General features: G+C 39.7%; 1 protein-coding gene across 1 annotated transcript in view; it reads right to left on the bottom strand.

Annotated features, from left to right (window-relative positions):
* The window catches only part of CPQ (carboxypeptidase Q), a 215098-nt gene that overhangs the window by 89922 nt on the left and 110279 nt on the right, over positions 1 to 14897 (bottom strand). Inside the window, exon 5 of the mRNA XM_060775640.2 lies at positions 319 to 430. Within this exon, the coding sequence (XP_060631623.2) occupies positions 319 to 430 (112 nt within the window). The remainder of the gene's footprint in view (positions 1 to 318; positions 431 to 14897) is intronic.

The raw sequence follows: 14897 nt of genomic DNA on the forward strand, positions 1-14897 counted from the left end.
TGATATACTGTTAAGAATTAGTCATTGTTCCTGTTCTTGTTATCTTTTTTAAAAATGCAAATCTTTACAAATTTTGCAATTGTACTTGCAATATTCATTTTAAAAGGTAGCGCTAGACACCCCAAGAGAGTGGTACAAACAGCACTACAATGTTCCTACAGAAAGAGCTACATTAGAAGAAGATTCAGAGAAATAATTTCTTTGCAATTGGCCAGAGATTGGGCAAAGTAATCATACTACTTATTACTTTCCAAAACCCATTTTAAAAGAAGCAGTATCATTCCTTGTTAGTTATATCATTTGAAGATAAATATTTACCCAGATCCTTAATGAGCGATAATGCTTCCCAGGATATAAATGCTCCACCGCCATCATCCATGGCTCCTTGGCCCACATCCCAGCTGTCCAGATGTCCACTCACCAGAACAACCTAAAAAATAATAATAAAGAAAATACCGTTACACAAAAGCTGAACTTGAACAATTTGTTTAATCCTTATAGTGACTGTTACATTTTAAAAATGTTTTAATGTAACTCAGTTTTGATCTTAATTTAATTTAAATGTTTGTTTTAACTGTACATTGTTGCTAAGGCATTGAATTGTTGCCTATCCGTAAGTTGCCCTGAGTCCCTCTTGGGGAAAGAAAGGCAGATGAGGTTATATATATTGTAAATAAATAAATTATATGCTAAATATATTATATTATATGCCAAATGTTTTAATTGTATTTTATAATTGTTTTAATTGTATTTTATAATTGTTGAGGCATCGAATTATTGCCAACTGTGAGCCACCAGAATTGCCTCCGGGCTGAGAAAGGTGGTATACAAATGTGATAACTAAACAAATAAATAAGTCCTTCAGTAGATTTAATTTCTGAAGTCCAAATCATGGAGTCCAAACATTACCCTTTTTAGTAGTTAAGGATGGTATAATAATTAGTTTTTCCCCCAGCAAAAGGTAATGATATAGGCTGCATTCCTATATCACACTCTACATTGTGCAACTTTACTCATATTTAGTTACGCAGCAGAGACATTATGGAAGCCTCCTAGTGAATTGAAAAGACATTTATCACAGAACCAGAAAGTGTGTCCCAGGGGGCATCAGGGTCTGCCAATGTGCATCAGTAGTCTGTAGCTTTCGTCCCAATTGAACTGGCTGTAGCAATTCACATTGGCATGCTCTAAATGTTGTCCAGATGTGCATTGGATGTTCTGGCCAATGCACAACAGGCATTCACTGGCTCCCCTATATAGTAACATCACAGCAGCCTCCTTGCTGAATACCTACATTACAAAACTGCTCAATTCAACTTCCCACAGACCTAAGTCTACTTCCATAAAAATAAGTCACATGCTGCACTCCAGCCATAATATTTTAAGTTTCAATTATCAAAGGCTTGGATTTATTCCGTGCAACTGCAGGAGTGTATCAGTCACTTTGTTGGTAGATTCCGAATTGGATGTCATGAGAAATAATGATATTGCTGTGAAGAAAGGTGACCGAAGGCCAGCATTATACACTTGTTACTCACAAATGTATGCAACGGAGTCCAGTTTTTTAAAACATTAAGTGTATTGGGAAAACTGTAATTCTGAATGGAGAAACAATGCGAGAGAAAGTGTGTTTGCTTCCTTTCCCATTGACTCTTTTTGCCATTTAAAGTCCTCATGTTTCCTCTTGCAGAGCTCTAGATCAGTGTTTCTCAATCTTCCTAATGCCATGACCCCTTAATACAGTTTCTCATGTGGTGACCCCCAATCATAAAATTATTTTTGTTGCTACTTCATAACTGTAATTTTGCTATTGTTATGAACTATCATGTAAATATCTGATGTTCAGGATGTATTTTCATTCACTGCACCAAATTTGGCACAAATACCTGATACGCTCAAACTTGAATACTGGTGGGGTTGGGGGTATTGATTTTGTCATTTAGGAGTTGTAGTTGCTGGGACTACAATCAAAAGCATTCTGAACTCCACTAACAGTGGAATTGAACTAAACTTGATACACAGAACTCCCACAAACAACAGAAAATGCTGGAAGGGTTTGGTGGGCATTGGCCTTGAGTTTTGGAGCTGTGGTTCATCTACACCCAGAGAGCACTGTGGACTCAAACAATAATAGATCTGGACCAAACTTGGCACGAATACTCAATATGCCTAAATGTGAACACTGGTGGAGTTTGGGGGAAATAGACCTTGACATTTGGGGGTTGTCGTTGCTGAAATTTATAGTTCATCTACAATCAAAGAACATTCTGAACCCCACCAATGATAGAATTGGACAAAACTTCCCACACAGAATCCCTATGTCTTGAAGGAATTCACTGGCGTGAGCTTTCCTCCAGCCTTGCACGCTCTCCCTTGCTCAAATATGTGCACCACGCTGCCTTGTGCTGAACCCACCTGTTCTTCCCTTGGCTGAAAGGCCAGCCAATAACAGTGGAGGAGGGCTTTCACTGGGAGAATTTGCTACCGGTTTTCAAAAAGGAAGAGAAGGACATGCAGAAATATCTTCAGCCTTATCTGCCAAAGGGCTTCCTAAGACCATCAGAAATATATGTTTTCTGATGGTCTTTACAACCTTTCTGGAAACCCCCTCATGACCCCCCCCCCAGGGGTCCTGATCCACAGGTTGAGAAGTGCTGCTTTAGATAGTATACATATTTGACTTCCCCAGAAGTCCAGCTGCTTACTGGCTAGCTAGCACTATGTTCATTTACTGCTGTTAGAAATATAAAGAATCAAGTTTTAAATTGAAGTTTAGACTTTTAAAATAGATCAAGTTACTGTGACACATTGTAGGATTGTATATGCCTATTAGTTCTCCTCTAATAACTACTTCGAGTTCAGTTCTAGCATCAAAACTAGTGGCAACAAACTATGATTAATTCGACTTTGGAATATCTTGTGGAGCATGGGGATATTTGCATACATTGCATGATTTAGGTCCTTACAGGTTCCTCCAGAATTGGCTGTAAGAATATATAGGCCTACGTAAATGTTTGAGTATATAAGAGATTGCACAGGGCAACAGATATATGAGTTGGCATCTTCAGTTTTATTTAGCCCCTTTTGACATTTGTTTCATTCACATCCAATTGTCTTCCAGTTTTGCTCAAGGTAGTATACACAACAGCCCTGGGAGATCGATTAAGCTAAGAGTGATGGGCCTAATGCAAGAGTGAGGATCATGCTGTTTACCAGATGTTATTGGGCTGTAGTTCCAATCATTTCTTATCATGGGCTGTGCTGGCTAGTGCTGCCAGGAGTTGCAGTCCAACATCTGGGAGTCTGCACATTTTTCACCTCAGCCGAAAGTCACCCAATGAGACTCATGGCTTGCTAGGGACTTGAATCTGGATCTGCCTGGTCTCAGTTCAACAGGAGAGGAGAGAAATATAGTGTTGCAATTCCCAGTAGGTTCAGGCAAAAGCTAACTACTGCATTATCTCTTAGCCTGAATGTCCTTCTATTATCTTGAACGGGTTCTGGTGTTGCTTGGCTACATATGTTCATCTGTGAACATATGTACCATGTACATGGCTGTCCCAAGTCCCTTCGGGGAGATGGTGGTGGGGTATAAATAAAGATTATTATTATTATGATTATGATTATTTCACCATTCCTCATTATTTGATGGAAACTATTGTCCAGCATCATCAGAAAACCAGAGGCAATTTCTGAAAAGTTACGATTTTGGACTAGAACTTCGAGAACATACCACTCCCCACCAGTCCTTAAGAAGTCCAAAAATATTTTGTTCACCTAACTGCCATATTCAGCAAAAGGTCACAAAAAGAAACAAGATAGCAATGAATGTTGCTCACCATAGGATATTACAGATCCATCTCTACACATTTTAAAGTAGATGTTAAGGGAATTGGGATAGATGTTAACAATCAAAATAATCTCTGTTGGCATGATTGTAAATTGGTTGAGGTATTTTCGTCAAACACTGGTCTTAGAAACTGTATGTATGCCTGGAAATGAATTATGGACTACTTTAGAGATGAATTGGAAAACCAAAGTTACACCAGAAGCAATGGCTTTTCAGCAGTAGTGAAATACTACCTTGCTAATACAGTGTGATGTTCCCTGGCAACCATAACTATGTGAGAAGGTCTAATAGAGAATTACTTTTTGTTCCTGTGAAAGGAGTCACATTTCAGCAGCAGTCCACCCTGAATCATAAAGTGGAGTAATTTGTCATGGGATTAGAAATTGCTATCATAAAAGTGTACGCACAAATTGCAGGATGTTACATTGACATTATGGTTCAAGTGGCAGAGGGCAGAAAACAGGAGAAGCTGCCTTTTACCTGATCTGACAGTTTTGTCCATTCAGCTCAGTAATATTTTTTCTGCAAAACTTGGAAAAGTTATTTTTGGGATTATAGCTCCTAGAACTCACGAACCAGGTGTCATGTCAGTTGGTGGTTCCTGGCAACTGTGATCCTCATAAGTATTCACAATTCTAGATCTCACATCTTTCTTACAACTGGGGATGTCAGAAAAGAACCTTAGACTTTTAAAAAGAAAAGTCCACCATCACATCAAGTGATAACTCTTATCATGTTCAAGAGCAATTTTAACATTGTTAATTTATATATATATATGTACAGTACCTAAAATCAATGCAATTCTAGGCTACATCAAACAAGATGTAATGCCCAGATTTAGGGAATTAATAACACTAGTGTTTTTTTGCTTTGGTCAGATATCACCAGATATATGGTGTCCAGTTACGGGACCAACAGTTCAAGATGGATATTGACACGGTAGAATATGCTCATAGGAGGGTGACCTAAAACTTGAAAAGGTCCAAATGTCAAGTCTTATGAGAACAAATGAAGGAGCTGAGTATGTTTAACTTGGAGGAATAAAGATTGAGAGGTGACATGATTTTCATGTTTAAATAACTGAAATCATGCCCTAGTACAAGATAAAGCAAGCTTGTTTTCTGCTGCTTTAGAGACTAGAACACAAACCAGAGGATTAAATACAAGAAAACAGATTCTACCTAAATATTGAGAAGACTACCTTTACTGAAAGAGCTGTTCAGCTGTGAAATAGATTGCCTTGAAGCAGGCATGGGGAACCTTCGGCTCTCCAGCTGTGGTGGACTTCAACTCCCACAATTCCTTGAGGCTCGGCATTCGCCCCAAAGGCTTACCTTGGCCCAACGAGGTTTGTTTGGCTCTTTTTCATGGAGGACGGGCAGCAAAGGGGGAGAGACGAGTGTAACGTAGAGCCAAACAAACCTCGTTGGGCCAAGGTACGCCTTTGGGGCAAATGCCGAGCCTCAAGGAATTGTGGGAGTTGAAGTCCACCACACCTGGAGAGCCGAAGGTTCCTGACCCCTGCCTTGAAGGATGGTAGATGCTCCATCCATGTCTGTTGGATCTATTGCTACAGGGGAGGCTAATTCACATTTGATTTTATGGATTCTCTTTCTGCAGCTGCTCTAGTTGTATGGCAGCATTCCTGGTGCCAGAGTTCTGGCAGGAATAGTGCCCAACACCTGTATGACTCCCGAGAAGCCTGGTGCAGCTGGGTTGAAATGGCTGTAAAAATCAAGAGGGAATTTATAGCCATGAATCCAGTGACTAATCTTTTAACAGAATAAGAAGCGTACTTGTTGCAAGCAAAGTATGTGCTCAACCAAAGATATTATCTCTGCCCTGCTCCTATCTCAGCCATTATGCTGTGCAATAGGGTAGAAAATTCTTCAGAACAAAAGATTTACTCTGAAGAGTTAAATTCTTTGGATATCAGTTCCTAGAATCCCAGGGCCCTTCCAGAGAGTTATCCCAGGAGCATCTGTGTTTAAAAAAGTGGATGTTCCCGGGGGCCCATCTAAACACACCCCAGAAAGTGCACGCTTTCTAGAGTGAGTGTCAGGATGTTCTTCTGGGACTTCCCAGGAGAATACCTGGACACCCTAACCCCCTCCCCAAAAGCCCTACAAAGTCTTTTCAAAAACAAAAGTATTTACCTGACCTCTTTTAGAGGGCTGCTGGAGTTCTCCTGGTGTGTAGAAATGATGTGCCAGGAGAAAGTGGGGGAGAGGCAGGAGTGATCCTTTTTTTTTTAATGGCTTTTGGGGCTTTTGGGGAGGGGGTCTAATTTAGCCCAGAAAATTGTGGGAATACTGTCTGGACTGCAGTCCAGACACCAGAAGCAGTGAGTTTATCCCACACCTTTCAAGAAGGCTTGGGATACACCCACTATCAAATTAATTTGCCACAAACCAGGATTTTCCTGGTTTGTGACGAATAAATTTGGGTTTGTCCACGACATCATCTGGACAGTCCCCTTTTTATTGTGGTAACTCCTGCAATAAAGGGACTGTCTAGATGTGCCCCCAGTGCCAGGGTGGCCAGCAATCAGGTTCTACCTAAAAAAGAAGTAACCCACTAGCAAAGAAATAGGTTTCCCACATACTCCAGCTAGGCTGTTGGTTTTTCTACCATGGGGAAACAGTTCCAATCTTTTCCTCGGACAGCACAATTGTCTTGTGTTGGCCTTGATAAAGTGCAAACGGTTATTTTGTGGAATCTACTCACACCGCTCAAATCAGGGAATACTGTGCACTGCAAACTATACATTCAATACATATTCTATAGGCATATTTATAATATTTAGAAGAGCAATTATGAAGCAACTAGATAAACTTTCAACTATAAAGATATATAGTTGAATACCAAAGTCAGAATTATCTATGGCATACTATATCCCATTTCTGTGGATGGATGTGAACGCTGGATTGTAGAGAAAGATGAGAGGAAGATCAACTTCTTTGAAATGTGATGATGGAGGAGCGTGTTTGTAAAAAAAGAAAAGAAACCCCACATAAATAAATGGGTTCAAGAACAAATGAAGTCTGAACTTTCACCAGTAGCCAAAATGACTAAACTGAAGGTATCATACTTTGGGCACATCATGGCATGACATGATTCAGTGGCAAAGATGATAATGAAGTAGAATCAAAGACAGGAGGAAAGGAAGAATATGATGTTGTAGATGGACAGACTCAGAAGCCTTTAATTCACAAGAAGTAAGCAGGTCTGTAAATACTGAGATTTCCTGGAGGCCTTTCATTCCTAGGATTGCCGTAAATTGAAGCTGACTTGTTGGCATACAGGCATACCAACAACAACAAGTCTATAGAGATGAGCACGCTCTGAAATGACAACTGCACTTACCCAGTTCCGGCTTGCATTTTATTTATATTTGCTATACCAAGGAATCACTAACATGTGCAGTAAGGATCATGTTTTCTCTGTTACTGAGGGGCATTTAGGGATTAGAGCTATTTCCAAGCAACATAACCATGTGAGTCTCAGGTTTACTACAGTTTCACAGTTTAATGATTGCCTTTCTGCCTCTGAATCCTTATCAAGGATAATAGCAGAAGAGAAATTAAATGCTGGGTACATTTCAAATGCTCAGTGACTAATTCAATTTCCTGGCAAGCCAAGACTATGATGAATATCAAGCACTTGTCAGTCATGTGCTGTATTCTCACAAGGACAAGCAGCATTTAATATAAAAAACAACAAGGAAAAAAACAGGCAGCGGGAACTTGCATCCTCCCACTCACATATGTACAGCCACATTAGGGTCTGTTTCGTTTATCAAAGTCAGGATGCCCCAGCAGTTTCCAAAGCATTTTCTGATCCCACTTTTATACTCTGATATCCACTATTAGGAATGAGTGTGCATGTATATGTGTAAGATATCACAGTGTTTCAACACAGAACAATTTGCTTGCATAACAATCCATATGCTTTCTTTAAATTGTGTTTTAATGTTCTACAGTAAGTTTCTTAACAGTCCTTGAATTCTGGTCTTTGTCAAAATGACTCCCATTTGAATAAAGTATCACTTGGACTCAATTTTTATTTAAGAATCAGCTTTCTACAAACAGTCAAAGGATGTCTGAACAAAGAGCCTGTGGCATGTTCCATCAACCCAAGAGGCTGTGTTAGTCAATACAGTAGCTCTTCCACTTCCATGAGGACTAGGGCCACAGAATCATCTGCAAAAGTAGAAAACTTGTGGATTAAAAAAATGAACCTGAGAAAATAATTCTCTGGTAATTTCTAGATCCTCTATGTCTTCTAGTCATTGATCGCTGAATTGTAACAACCACAGAACAGTGGTTTCAGCCTTTGGGCCTCTAGTGTTTTGGACTTCAGCTCCCACAGTTCCTAATAGCTGGTAAGCTGACTGGGATTTCTGGGAGTTGAAGTCCAAAACACCCAGAGACCCAAAGATTGGAAACCATTGTCACAGAATCATGCTGACCATAGACCAATTTTGGTGACACTAGAGATTCCAAGCAAGAAAATATTACACAAATTAACAAATAATAAAATTTGCAAAAGATAAACCTACAAAAAATGGAGGCCTAACCACTTTCTCTGGAGCAGGAATTCAACTGGAATGTCTTCCTAAAGAGAGCTGAGTTTTCAAAGAGTGGCCCAAAGTGAACTATTTCACTGGATCTTTGGTTTTTAAGGTTGTTTTTAAAAACATATGTTAATTTTAAAAAAATATTTTAAAGATTAAACATGTATTTTACTGTGTAGTATACTGAGAAACTTGACTGGCAGAAAAAGCAACTGAGCAGTGGTATTCTGGGAGCTTTCATCTCAAAAAGAAACTATTCCAAGTTTTGTTCTAGCTCTGTCGGTCCTCAGGTGTTTTGGTTTTCAACTCCCAGAGATCCTAATGGCTGGTTAACCGACTGGGATTTTTGGAAGTTGTCGGCCAAAACATCTGGGACCCACAGGTTGAGAACCACTGTTCTAGCTGCTCTTTTGCTCCCCATTTTTTTCCTGAAGTAAGATTTGAGACATTGCAGAGGTCTCTCCTTTTTCCTAATGAGTTATGGAATTTTAAAAAGTAGCTTGATTGGGACTTGGCATCATCTAATTTAAAAATCTATAAAATATGAACAATATACTTTGGAGAAGGATGCTATGTCAAAGCTTGATACACAAGAAAAAAGACTAGAAGGGTTCAGATTGTAAAGAACATTGGATTGCACTTGAATTAATCTTCTTTCCTCATTTTATGTATCATTATTGTAAGTAGCTTATCAGCTTCTAATTAGTTGCAATTAACATTAATTGATCATAGCTTTCTTTTTGCAAAGTTGTTGGGTAAAAAAATGATATGTTCCTTAACAATGGGGGGGGGGGGGTGAGTTACCTGGAAGAGATCTCTATGGATGAAGATGGAAGAGAGTTGGGTCACAAGGAGGAACCCTGTTGCAGCAGAAGCAGAGCCTGGTCCATCTCAAACAGCACTTATAGATTTGGAGGAAATGGAATCTCTGCACCTTGCCACTTCTCAACAGCTCAAACCAAGAACTCTCTCCTCTGCCATAAGTTAACTATGTGAAAGGGCTCAGGCTGCAATTTAGAAAGTGGTCTGTAGATTGCTCTTCTCTGCACTCGCATGTCGTGGACCCCACTTTGTGGCCCCATTTCTGAAGATTGCCCTGCACCTTGTGGTGCCAGAGAGTTCAGTGCCTTCCAAGTTGCCCAGTCTTCTATGCACCCAGGGGGAGTCTCTGATCTGGTATCAGCCGTGGATTTAATTTCTAGGTTTTAGCCTACTACTTTTGGACTCTTGCTTGCTGAGGTGTTCCTGTGATTATCTCTGTAGATCTTAGAAAACTATTTCTTAATTTAAGTCATTGGCATGCTGGCTGATACTCAAACAGGAGGTGGGCTGGAGATGTCACTGCCTTGGTCCTTTCACTATTGGTTGCTACTCCCCAGTGGATGTAAGGTGGTGCAATACCACCTGCTAAACAGTGTGATTTCTTCAGTGGTGTAGGGTGCAGACACCCTGTGATAATGCAGCATGTCTCATTAAGAGCCACATCCACTGTTTTAGCATGGTGAGATGTGTTCCACACTGGGCATGCATACTCAGTAGCAGAGTAGCAAAGCGCAAGGGTAGATGCTTTCACTGTATGCATGTGATTGGTGGAATCCGAATGTTTAATTATTATACATTTTTTCATAGTATTTATGCCAGGTTTTGTTTTACTCTTATGTTTATTAAGGCTGCAATTCTACACACAAAAAATGATCAGCAATTCAGTGACTTCAGAGTTCCTGGCAATGGAAACTCCTTCCTGGCTTCTGTGCATGCATCCTTTGTCTGCAGCATCCAAACAAAGTAATCCTTTCAATCTCCTGATTTTTCTGTAAAATGGCAACATTGCATATGAGCAGAAATGTACCAAACCTTAGTTAGATGCTTATTATAAGTCTGCCTTGTTTCCTTGGCAAAATATGTTCATGTGTACATTGAACAGTCTTGTCACATCCTTCTTCTACAGTGGTCAGAATAAACTTCCCTCTGTGCCAGTCGCTTGGTAACAACATTCGTTTTCAACCACCACTTTTGCTTTGTCATTAGTCTTCATAGCTTGCCAAAGAACCTAACCTAACCTCATATCTATTTTAAAGAAAAAGTTGGGGCTTTTAAAACTGCCTTATTGTTACATTATAGTAGCTAGAATCTAGCCTCATTGATGGAAGTTCAATGAGAAATCAATAAAAAAAACGTGTAGAAGCAAGTCCTGCTGGATTGTATTGAACACAGGGATATTATTTGAATTCAATCATCCTGTGAAAAAGACTGGGATTTTCAACACTACTTGTACATTACTCAAAAAGCCTGAGACAGAAGTTAGAGCACTTGATATGCACCTTTACATCCCAGTTTTGGTTTATTTTCCCCTGCTCCCCAAATAAAAAGAGCTACAGCCTTGGATGAAAAGGACAGGAGCAGAAAGTGGCAGAGGTCTCCTTCTACATGGATAAGGACTGGCTCCCTGAACTCCAGGCAAAGAGAGCTGTCAATGTACTCTATGGGTGAGATGGAACATAGGGCCTCCTTTGTGTCCAGGTTTTCATTTGTTCAGTAAGTAGTTCAGAGGTTCCTTTTTCAGAAATATCTGAAGTTTGGTTCTGAGTAGTCTTACCAACCTACATCGACTGAAAACTTTTGGGATTTTCTAACAAAAAGCAATGGCTCACAATCTACATTGGTAACAATCCCATGCCTGACCCTTCATTTTCTTGGTGAGGAGAAAACTGGTGGCGAAGAAGATTTGTAAGGACAGTTACAGTTGTGGCAATAGTGTGGTGGTCATGATTATGTGGGGATAATGAAAACTCGGAAAAGGTGGAAAGTAGACAGTGCAAAGGTGGTGTGTAAGTCCCAGTTCAAGGAAAGTCCTGAATTGAGACAGAGCTGAGTCAAAGTTTATTCAAAGTTGAGCTGGGCTGCTGATGCATTCAGGCACATTCTAGTGATGGCTGGTAGCTTCTATGTCAGGGGGATTGTTATTTTATTCCAGCCATATTTTTAAAGGAGCCAACCATGCCTGGAAATACGGTTCATCACTCTGAATAGCTCCTATCAATGCCAGATCCAGAGGATTTACTACCCCACGGATAGACAACCATCATCTGACCCAACATTCTTACTTGACTGAACACTTCATTACTTTCAATTAAGCAAGTGTTGTAAAAGCTACTGGTTTGGAGTTCTGCAGCCTCAGAGGTTTGTCTAGTCTATATGCAAATCCTGAGGTATCCTTCCTTGCCTCTCAGAAAGCTTCTCCTGAGAGACAAGTAGAACCGTTTCTTCTAAGGTTGATTCAGGTTGTTCTTCTAAGAGCCTTGTCACTTTCTTAGCTATGCTTTCCTATTCTAGGGTCTGATCATGATTTGCCTGGCTCAGTGAAAATTCTGTCTCAAATACTATTCTTGAAAGAGGAAAGTCAATTTTAAAATGGGGTGATTATCCACCCTACAACCTTGCTGCAACCTAAACAAAGATAGCTGTTTATTTTGACTCAATTTTAAAATAATGAATACATGGGATATGGGTGATCCCTGTCTTAAGCACTTAAGAAATATTTCTTTCTGGCTCATGTTTTCCTCCTACATGCACCTTTCCACCACATTACCTACCATAAATATCTTTTCTTACTCTATTTATTTTTCACTGAACTGCCACTAACCCTTTTCCCACCATGTTCCTATCTCTTTTTCTATCAAATAATGGCCTATCTAAATAATACTTTACAGTCACCTTAATGTCGCAGCTTTCCCTTCCCATGCCAATGGTCTTTACAGCATTCAGTACATATACGAATGAAATCGATTGGTATAACAAAACAGACAGTCTAAATGTCAGTTTGTAATTCCATTTCCCATAATCCAAAATACAATTTGCCATTCAAACTGATGTATACCATGCAGAAATGCTTGTTTTTGAAGCACCACCACTGTTATTTATTTTATATCTATAATGTTTATACCATGCTTTCCTTCAGCAAAGTTTGAAATTGTTAGAATTTGGTTGTTCTGTGCCTTCAAAACAATCTTGATGTATGACAACCTTAATGTGATCCTTTGATGGTATTTTCTTGGCTAGATTTGCTCAAAGAGGGTTTGCTGAGAGTTATGAGTTGTCCAAAGCCAAGCACTATAGCTGAGCAGCAATTCAAACCTTTAATTCCCAGAGTCCTGGTTCAATACTCAAACCACTGCCCAATGTTGGCTGAGTACAATGATTATATAAATGTTTGTAATGACAAATACGGTGGTGCTGGAGAACAATAAAGATAAAAGTAGGTATTAGATTCTTCCAAGCTAACAATTAACTGGCATTGCCTTGTTTTTGTGTTGCTTTCTGATGCTTCTTGTCTCTTTTTGTTGATCTGCTGTCTAAGCCTCTTCCCCTTGCCTCTTTTTGTGCCTTAAATGCAGGCTTTGGCATTTACTATCAGTTGGATGGGATTCCAAAATAAGGAGAGCATATATGTGGGAGAAAGAGATTGGGAGGTGGTCAGTCGCTGCTTCTCACACCTTTTACTTTGAGCAATCAGGCAATATTGCTCTGTGGAAAAGAGGAGATAGCTCTGTGGAAAAGAGGAGATAGCTTTTCAGCAGATATAACAAAAAGAGAAAGACGGCTGGTGTGTATGAAGCATGCATGTGTGCAGGTGATGATCTGATCTCTCATTTATTAGGCTGCCATAAGTCAATGTCATTTCCATAGCAAATGATGACAGCAAATCAGTACAACATCAAGGTAGGTTTTCAGTTATCCTGGATCATTTAAGAAATATTATTAAGCCTTACAATCTCTGAATTCCATACATCTACTGCAGATAGCAAGGGGAAAATCTAAAGGACGGAGAGTATAACTTAATTTTCAGCTACAGTTTCAAGATTAGAAAGCAGGGGAAAACTCAACCAGTCCTGGCAAGCAAAAAGAAAAGGTGTGACTAAGATGAAAATGAGTCTAAAACAGCAAGGTGAGGAGCCAGTCCATTTATTTTGAGCACAACCTCAAACCACTTCGAAATAGAGTAAAAGTCAAACATCAAATGGCTTTTTGTAAGAAAAGGGAAAGTTAAATGAGGAGTTAATAGGAGAAGTAGTAACACAGTAATTCCTTCATCAGAAAAGGCTGTATTGCACTCCTTGAGAAACTGTACCATTTTGCAAGGGAGGCTGCAGAGCCTGAATGCCCCACAATAGAAGTAACATTATTATAGATGGTTTGTCTATCTGGAGCAGTGGTTCCCAACCTTTTTTTGTCCAGGGATCACTTGAACAGGGACTAGTTTCCAACATTAGTACCAAAAGAATTGCGGATCAGTTTTTAGTCAACTATAGATTCAGTTTGGTTATTTGGAGTGCTGATTCAGAAAATTCCATTGGATACACCACATCAGCTCCAGTTTTGGATGCAGAACATATGACATCAAGTAGTTGCCATCTGCTCACCCAGAGTAAACCATATTTAATAACCTAGAGCTGATGTGGGTAGTCAGCCTCTCCCCTCCTGACATCTCCATCACCTCGGCACTATAAGAGAGATTTGCGAGACCAGTCACTCTTGTTGCCATGTGGTTTTAAGGCAACAATGTAATAATGCTGAGGCTGCATACCATATTTTCATTCTTGCGGACCCCTGGTGGTCCACGGACCACAGGTTGGGAACCAATGGGGAGGAAGGGGATGTTCAATTTGGTCCAGCTGGTGGAATCAAGGATAAACTTCTGAGTGTGTAAATACTTTTATCTTTCGAGGAGTAAGTGGTTCCTTTGGGATAACCAACTAGAGGTAGTGTATCAACCATGACCCTGCCTCACTCCTTGTTTCAGAAAAAAAAAATCAGCACTGTCAGTCCATTTTCCCCATTGTTATTAACAGTCAATACTGAAAGGTGAAAGGAAATGCAAATTCCTGTGACTAATGCCAAATTGGCTCATCAGTACTGACCAATATCCAGCAGGTGTGAACATGAAAAATCCATCAGTTCACTGGACTTTTCCATATTGTGGGAACTGCATTTTTCATGTATAAAAGCTCAGCATGATTATTTATTATAAACATTACTGTATAGCCTAGAGGTTGCATGTCTCAAAACTCCTGTGAAGGACTGACCTACATACCCTTCTCTTATTTTTTCCTATCATTTGCTTTCACACCCCCAATAGTAGTTACTACCTAGTGAGAAGAGGAGGAAAAAGATGATGCTGTCTGAGTCATTCTATAGGTTATTAACTCTACCAGAAGTGACATATCAATTATATATTCTATATCTCTGCCTCTTGCTACCTAATCCCACTATTCCTGCTTATGTAATTTTCCTCTTGAAAAAGACTGGGTTTTTTTTGCAGTAAGTGGCACTGTACAATCTCCAGTTCAGTTTGGAGATATCTGTTGTGTTCAATAGTACAAGAGGCGTTCATTAAAGATTTTCCCTGACCCACTTTCTGTGGACTGAGAACAATGAAGCTTGGCACAGAACCAGGTAAGTCTTCAAGACTTT

Source organism: Anolis sagrei, chromosome 4 (genome assembly GCF_037176765.1).
Source record: "Anolis sagrei isolate rAnoSag1 chromosome 4, rAnoSag1.mat, whole genome shotgun sequence".
In the NCBI taxonomy this organism is placed as follows: Eukaryota; Metazoa; Chordata; class Lepidosauria; order Squamata; family Dactyloidae; genus Anolis; species Anolis sagrei.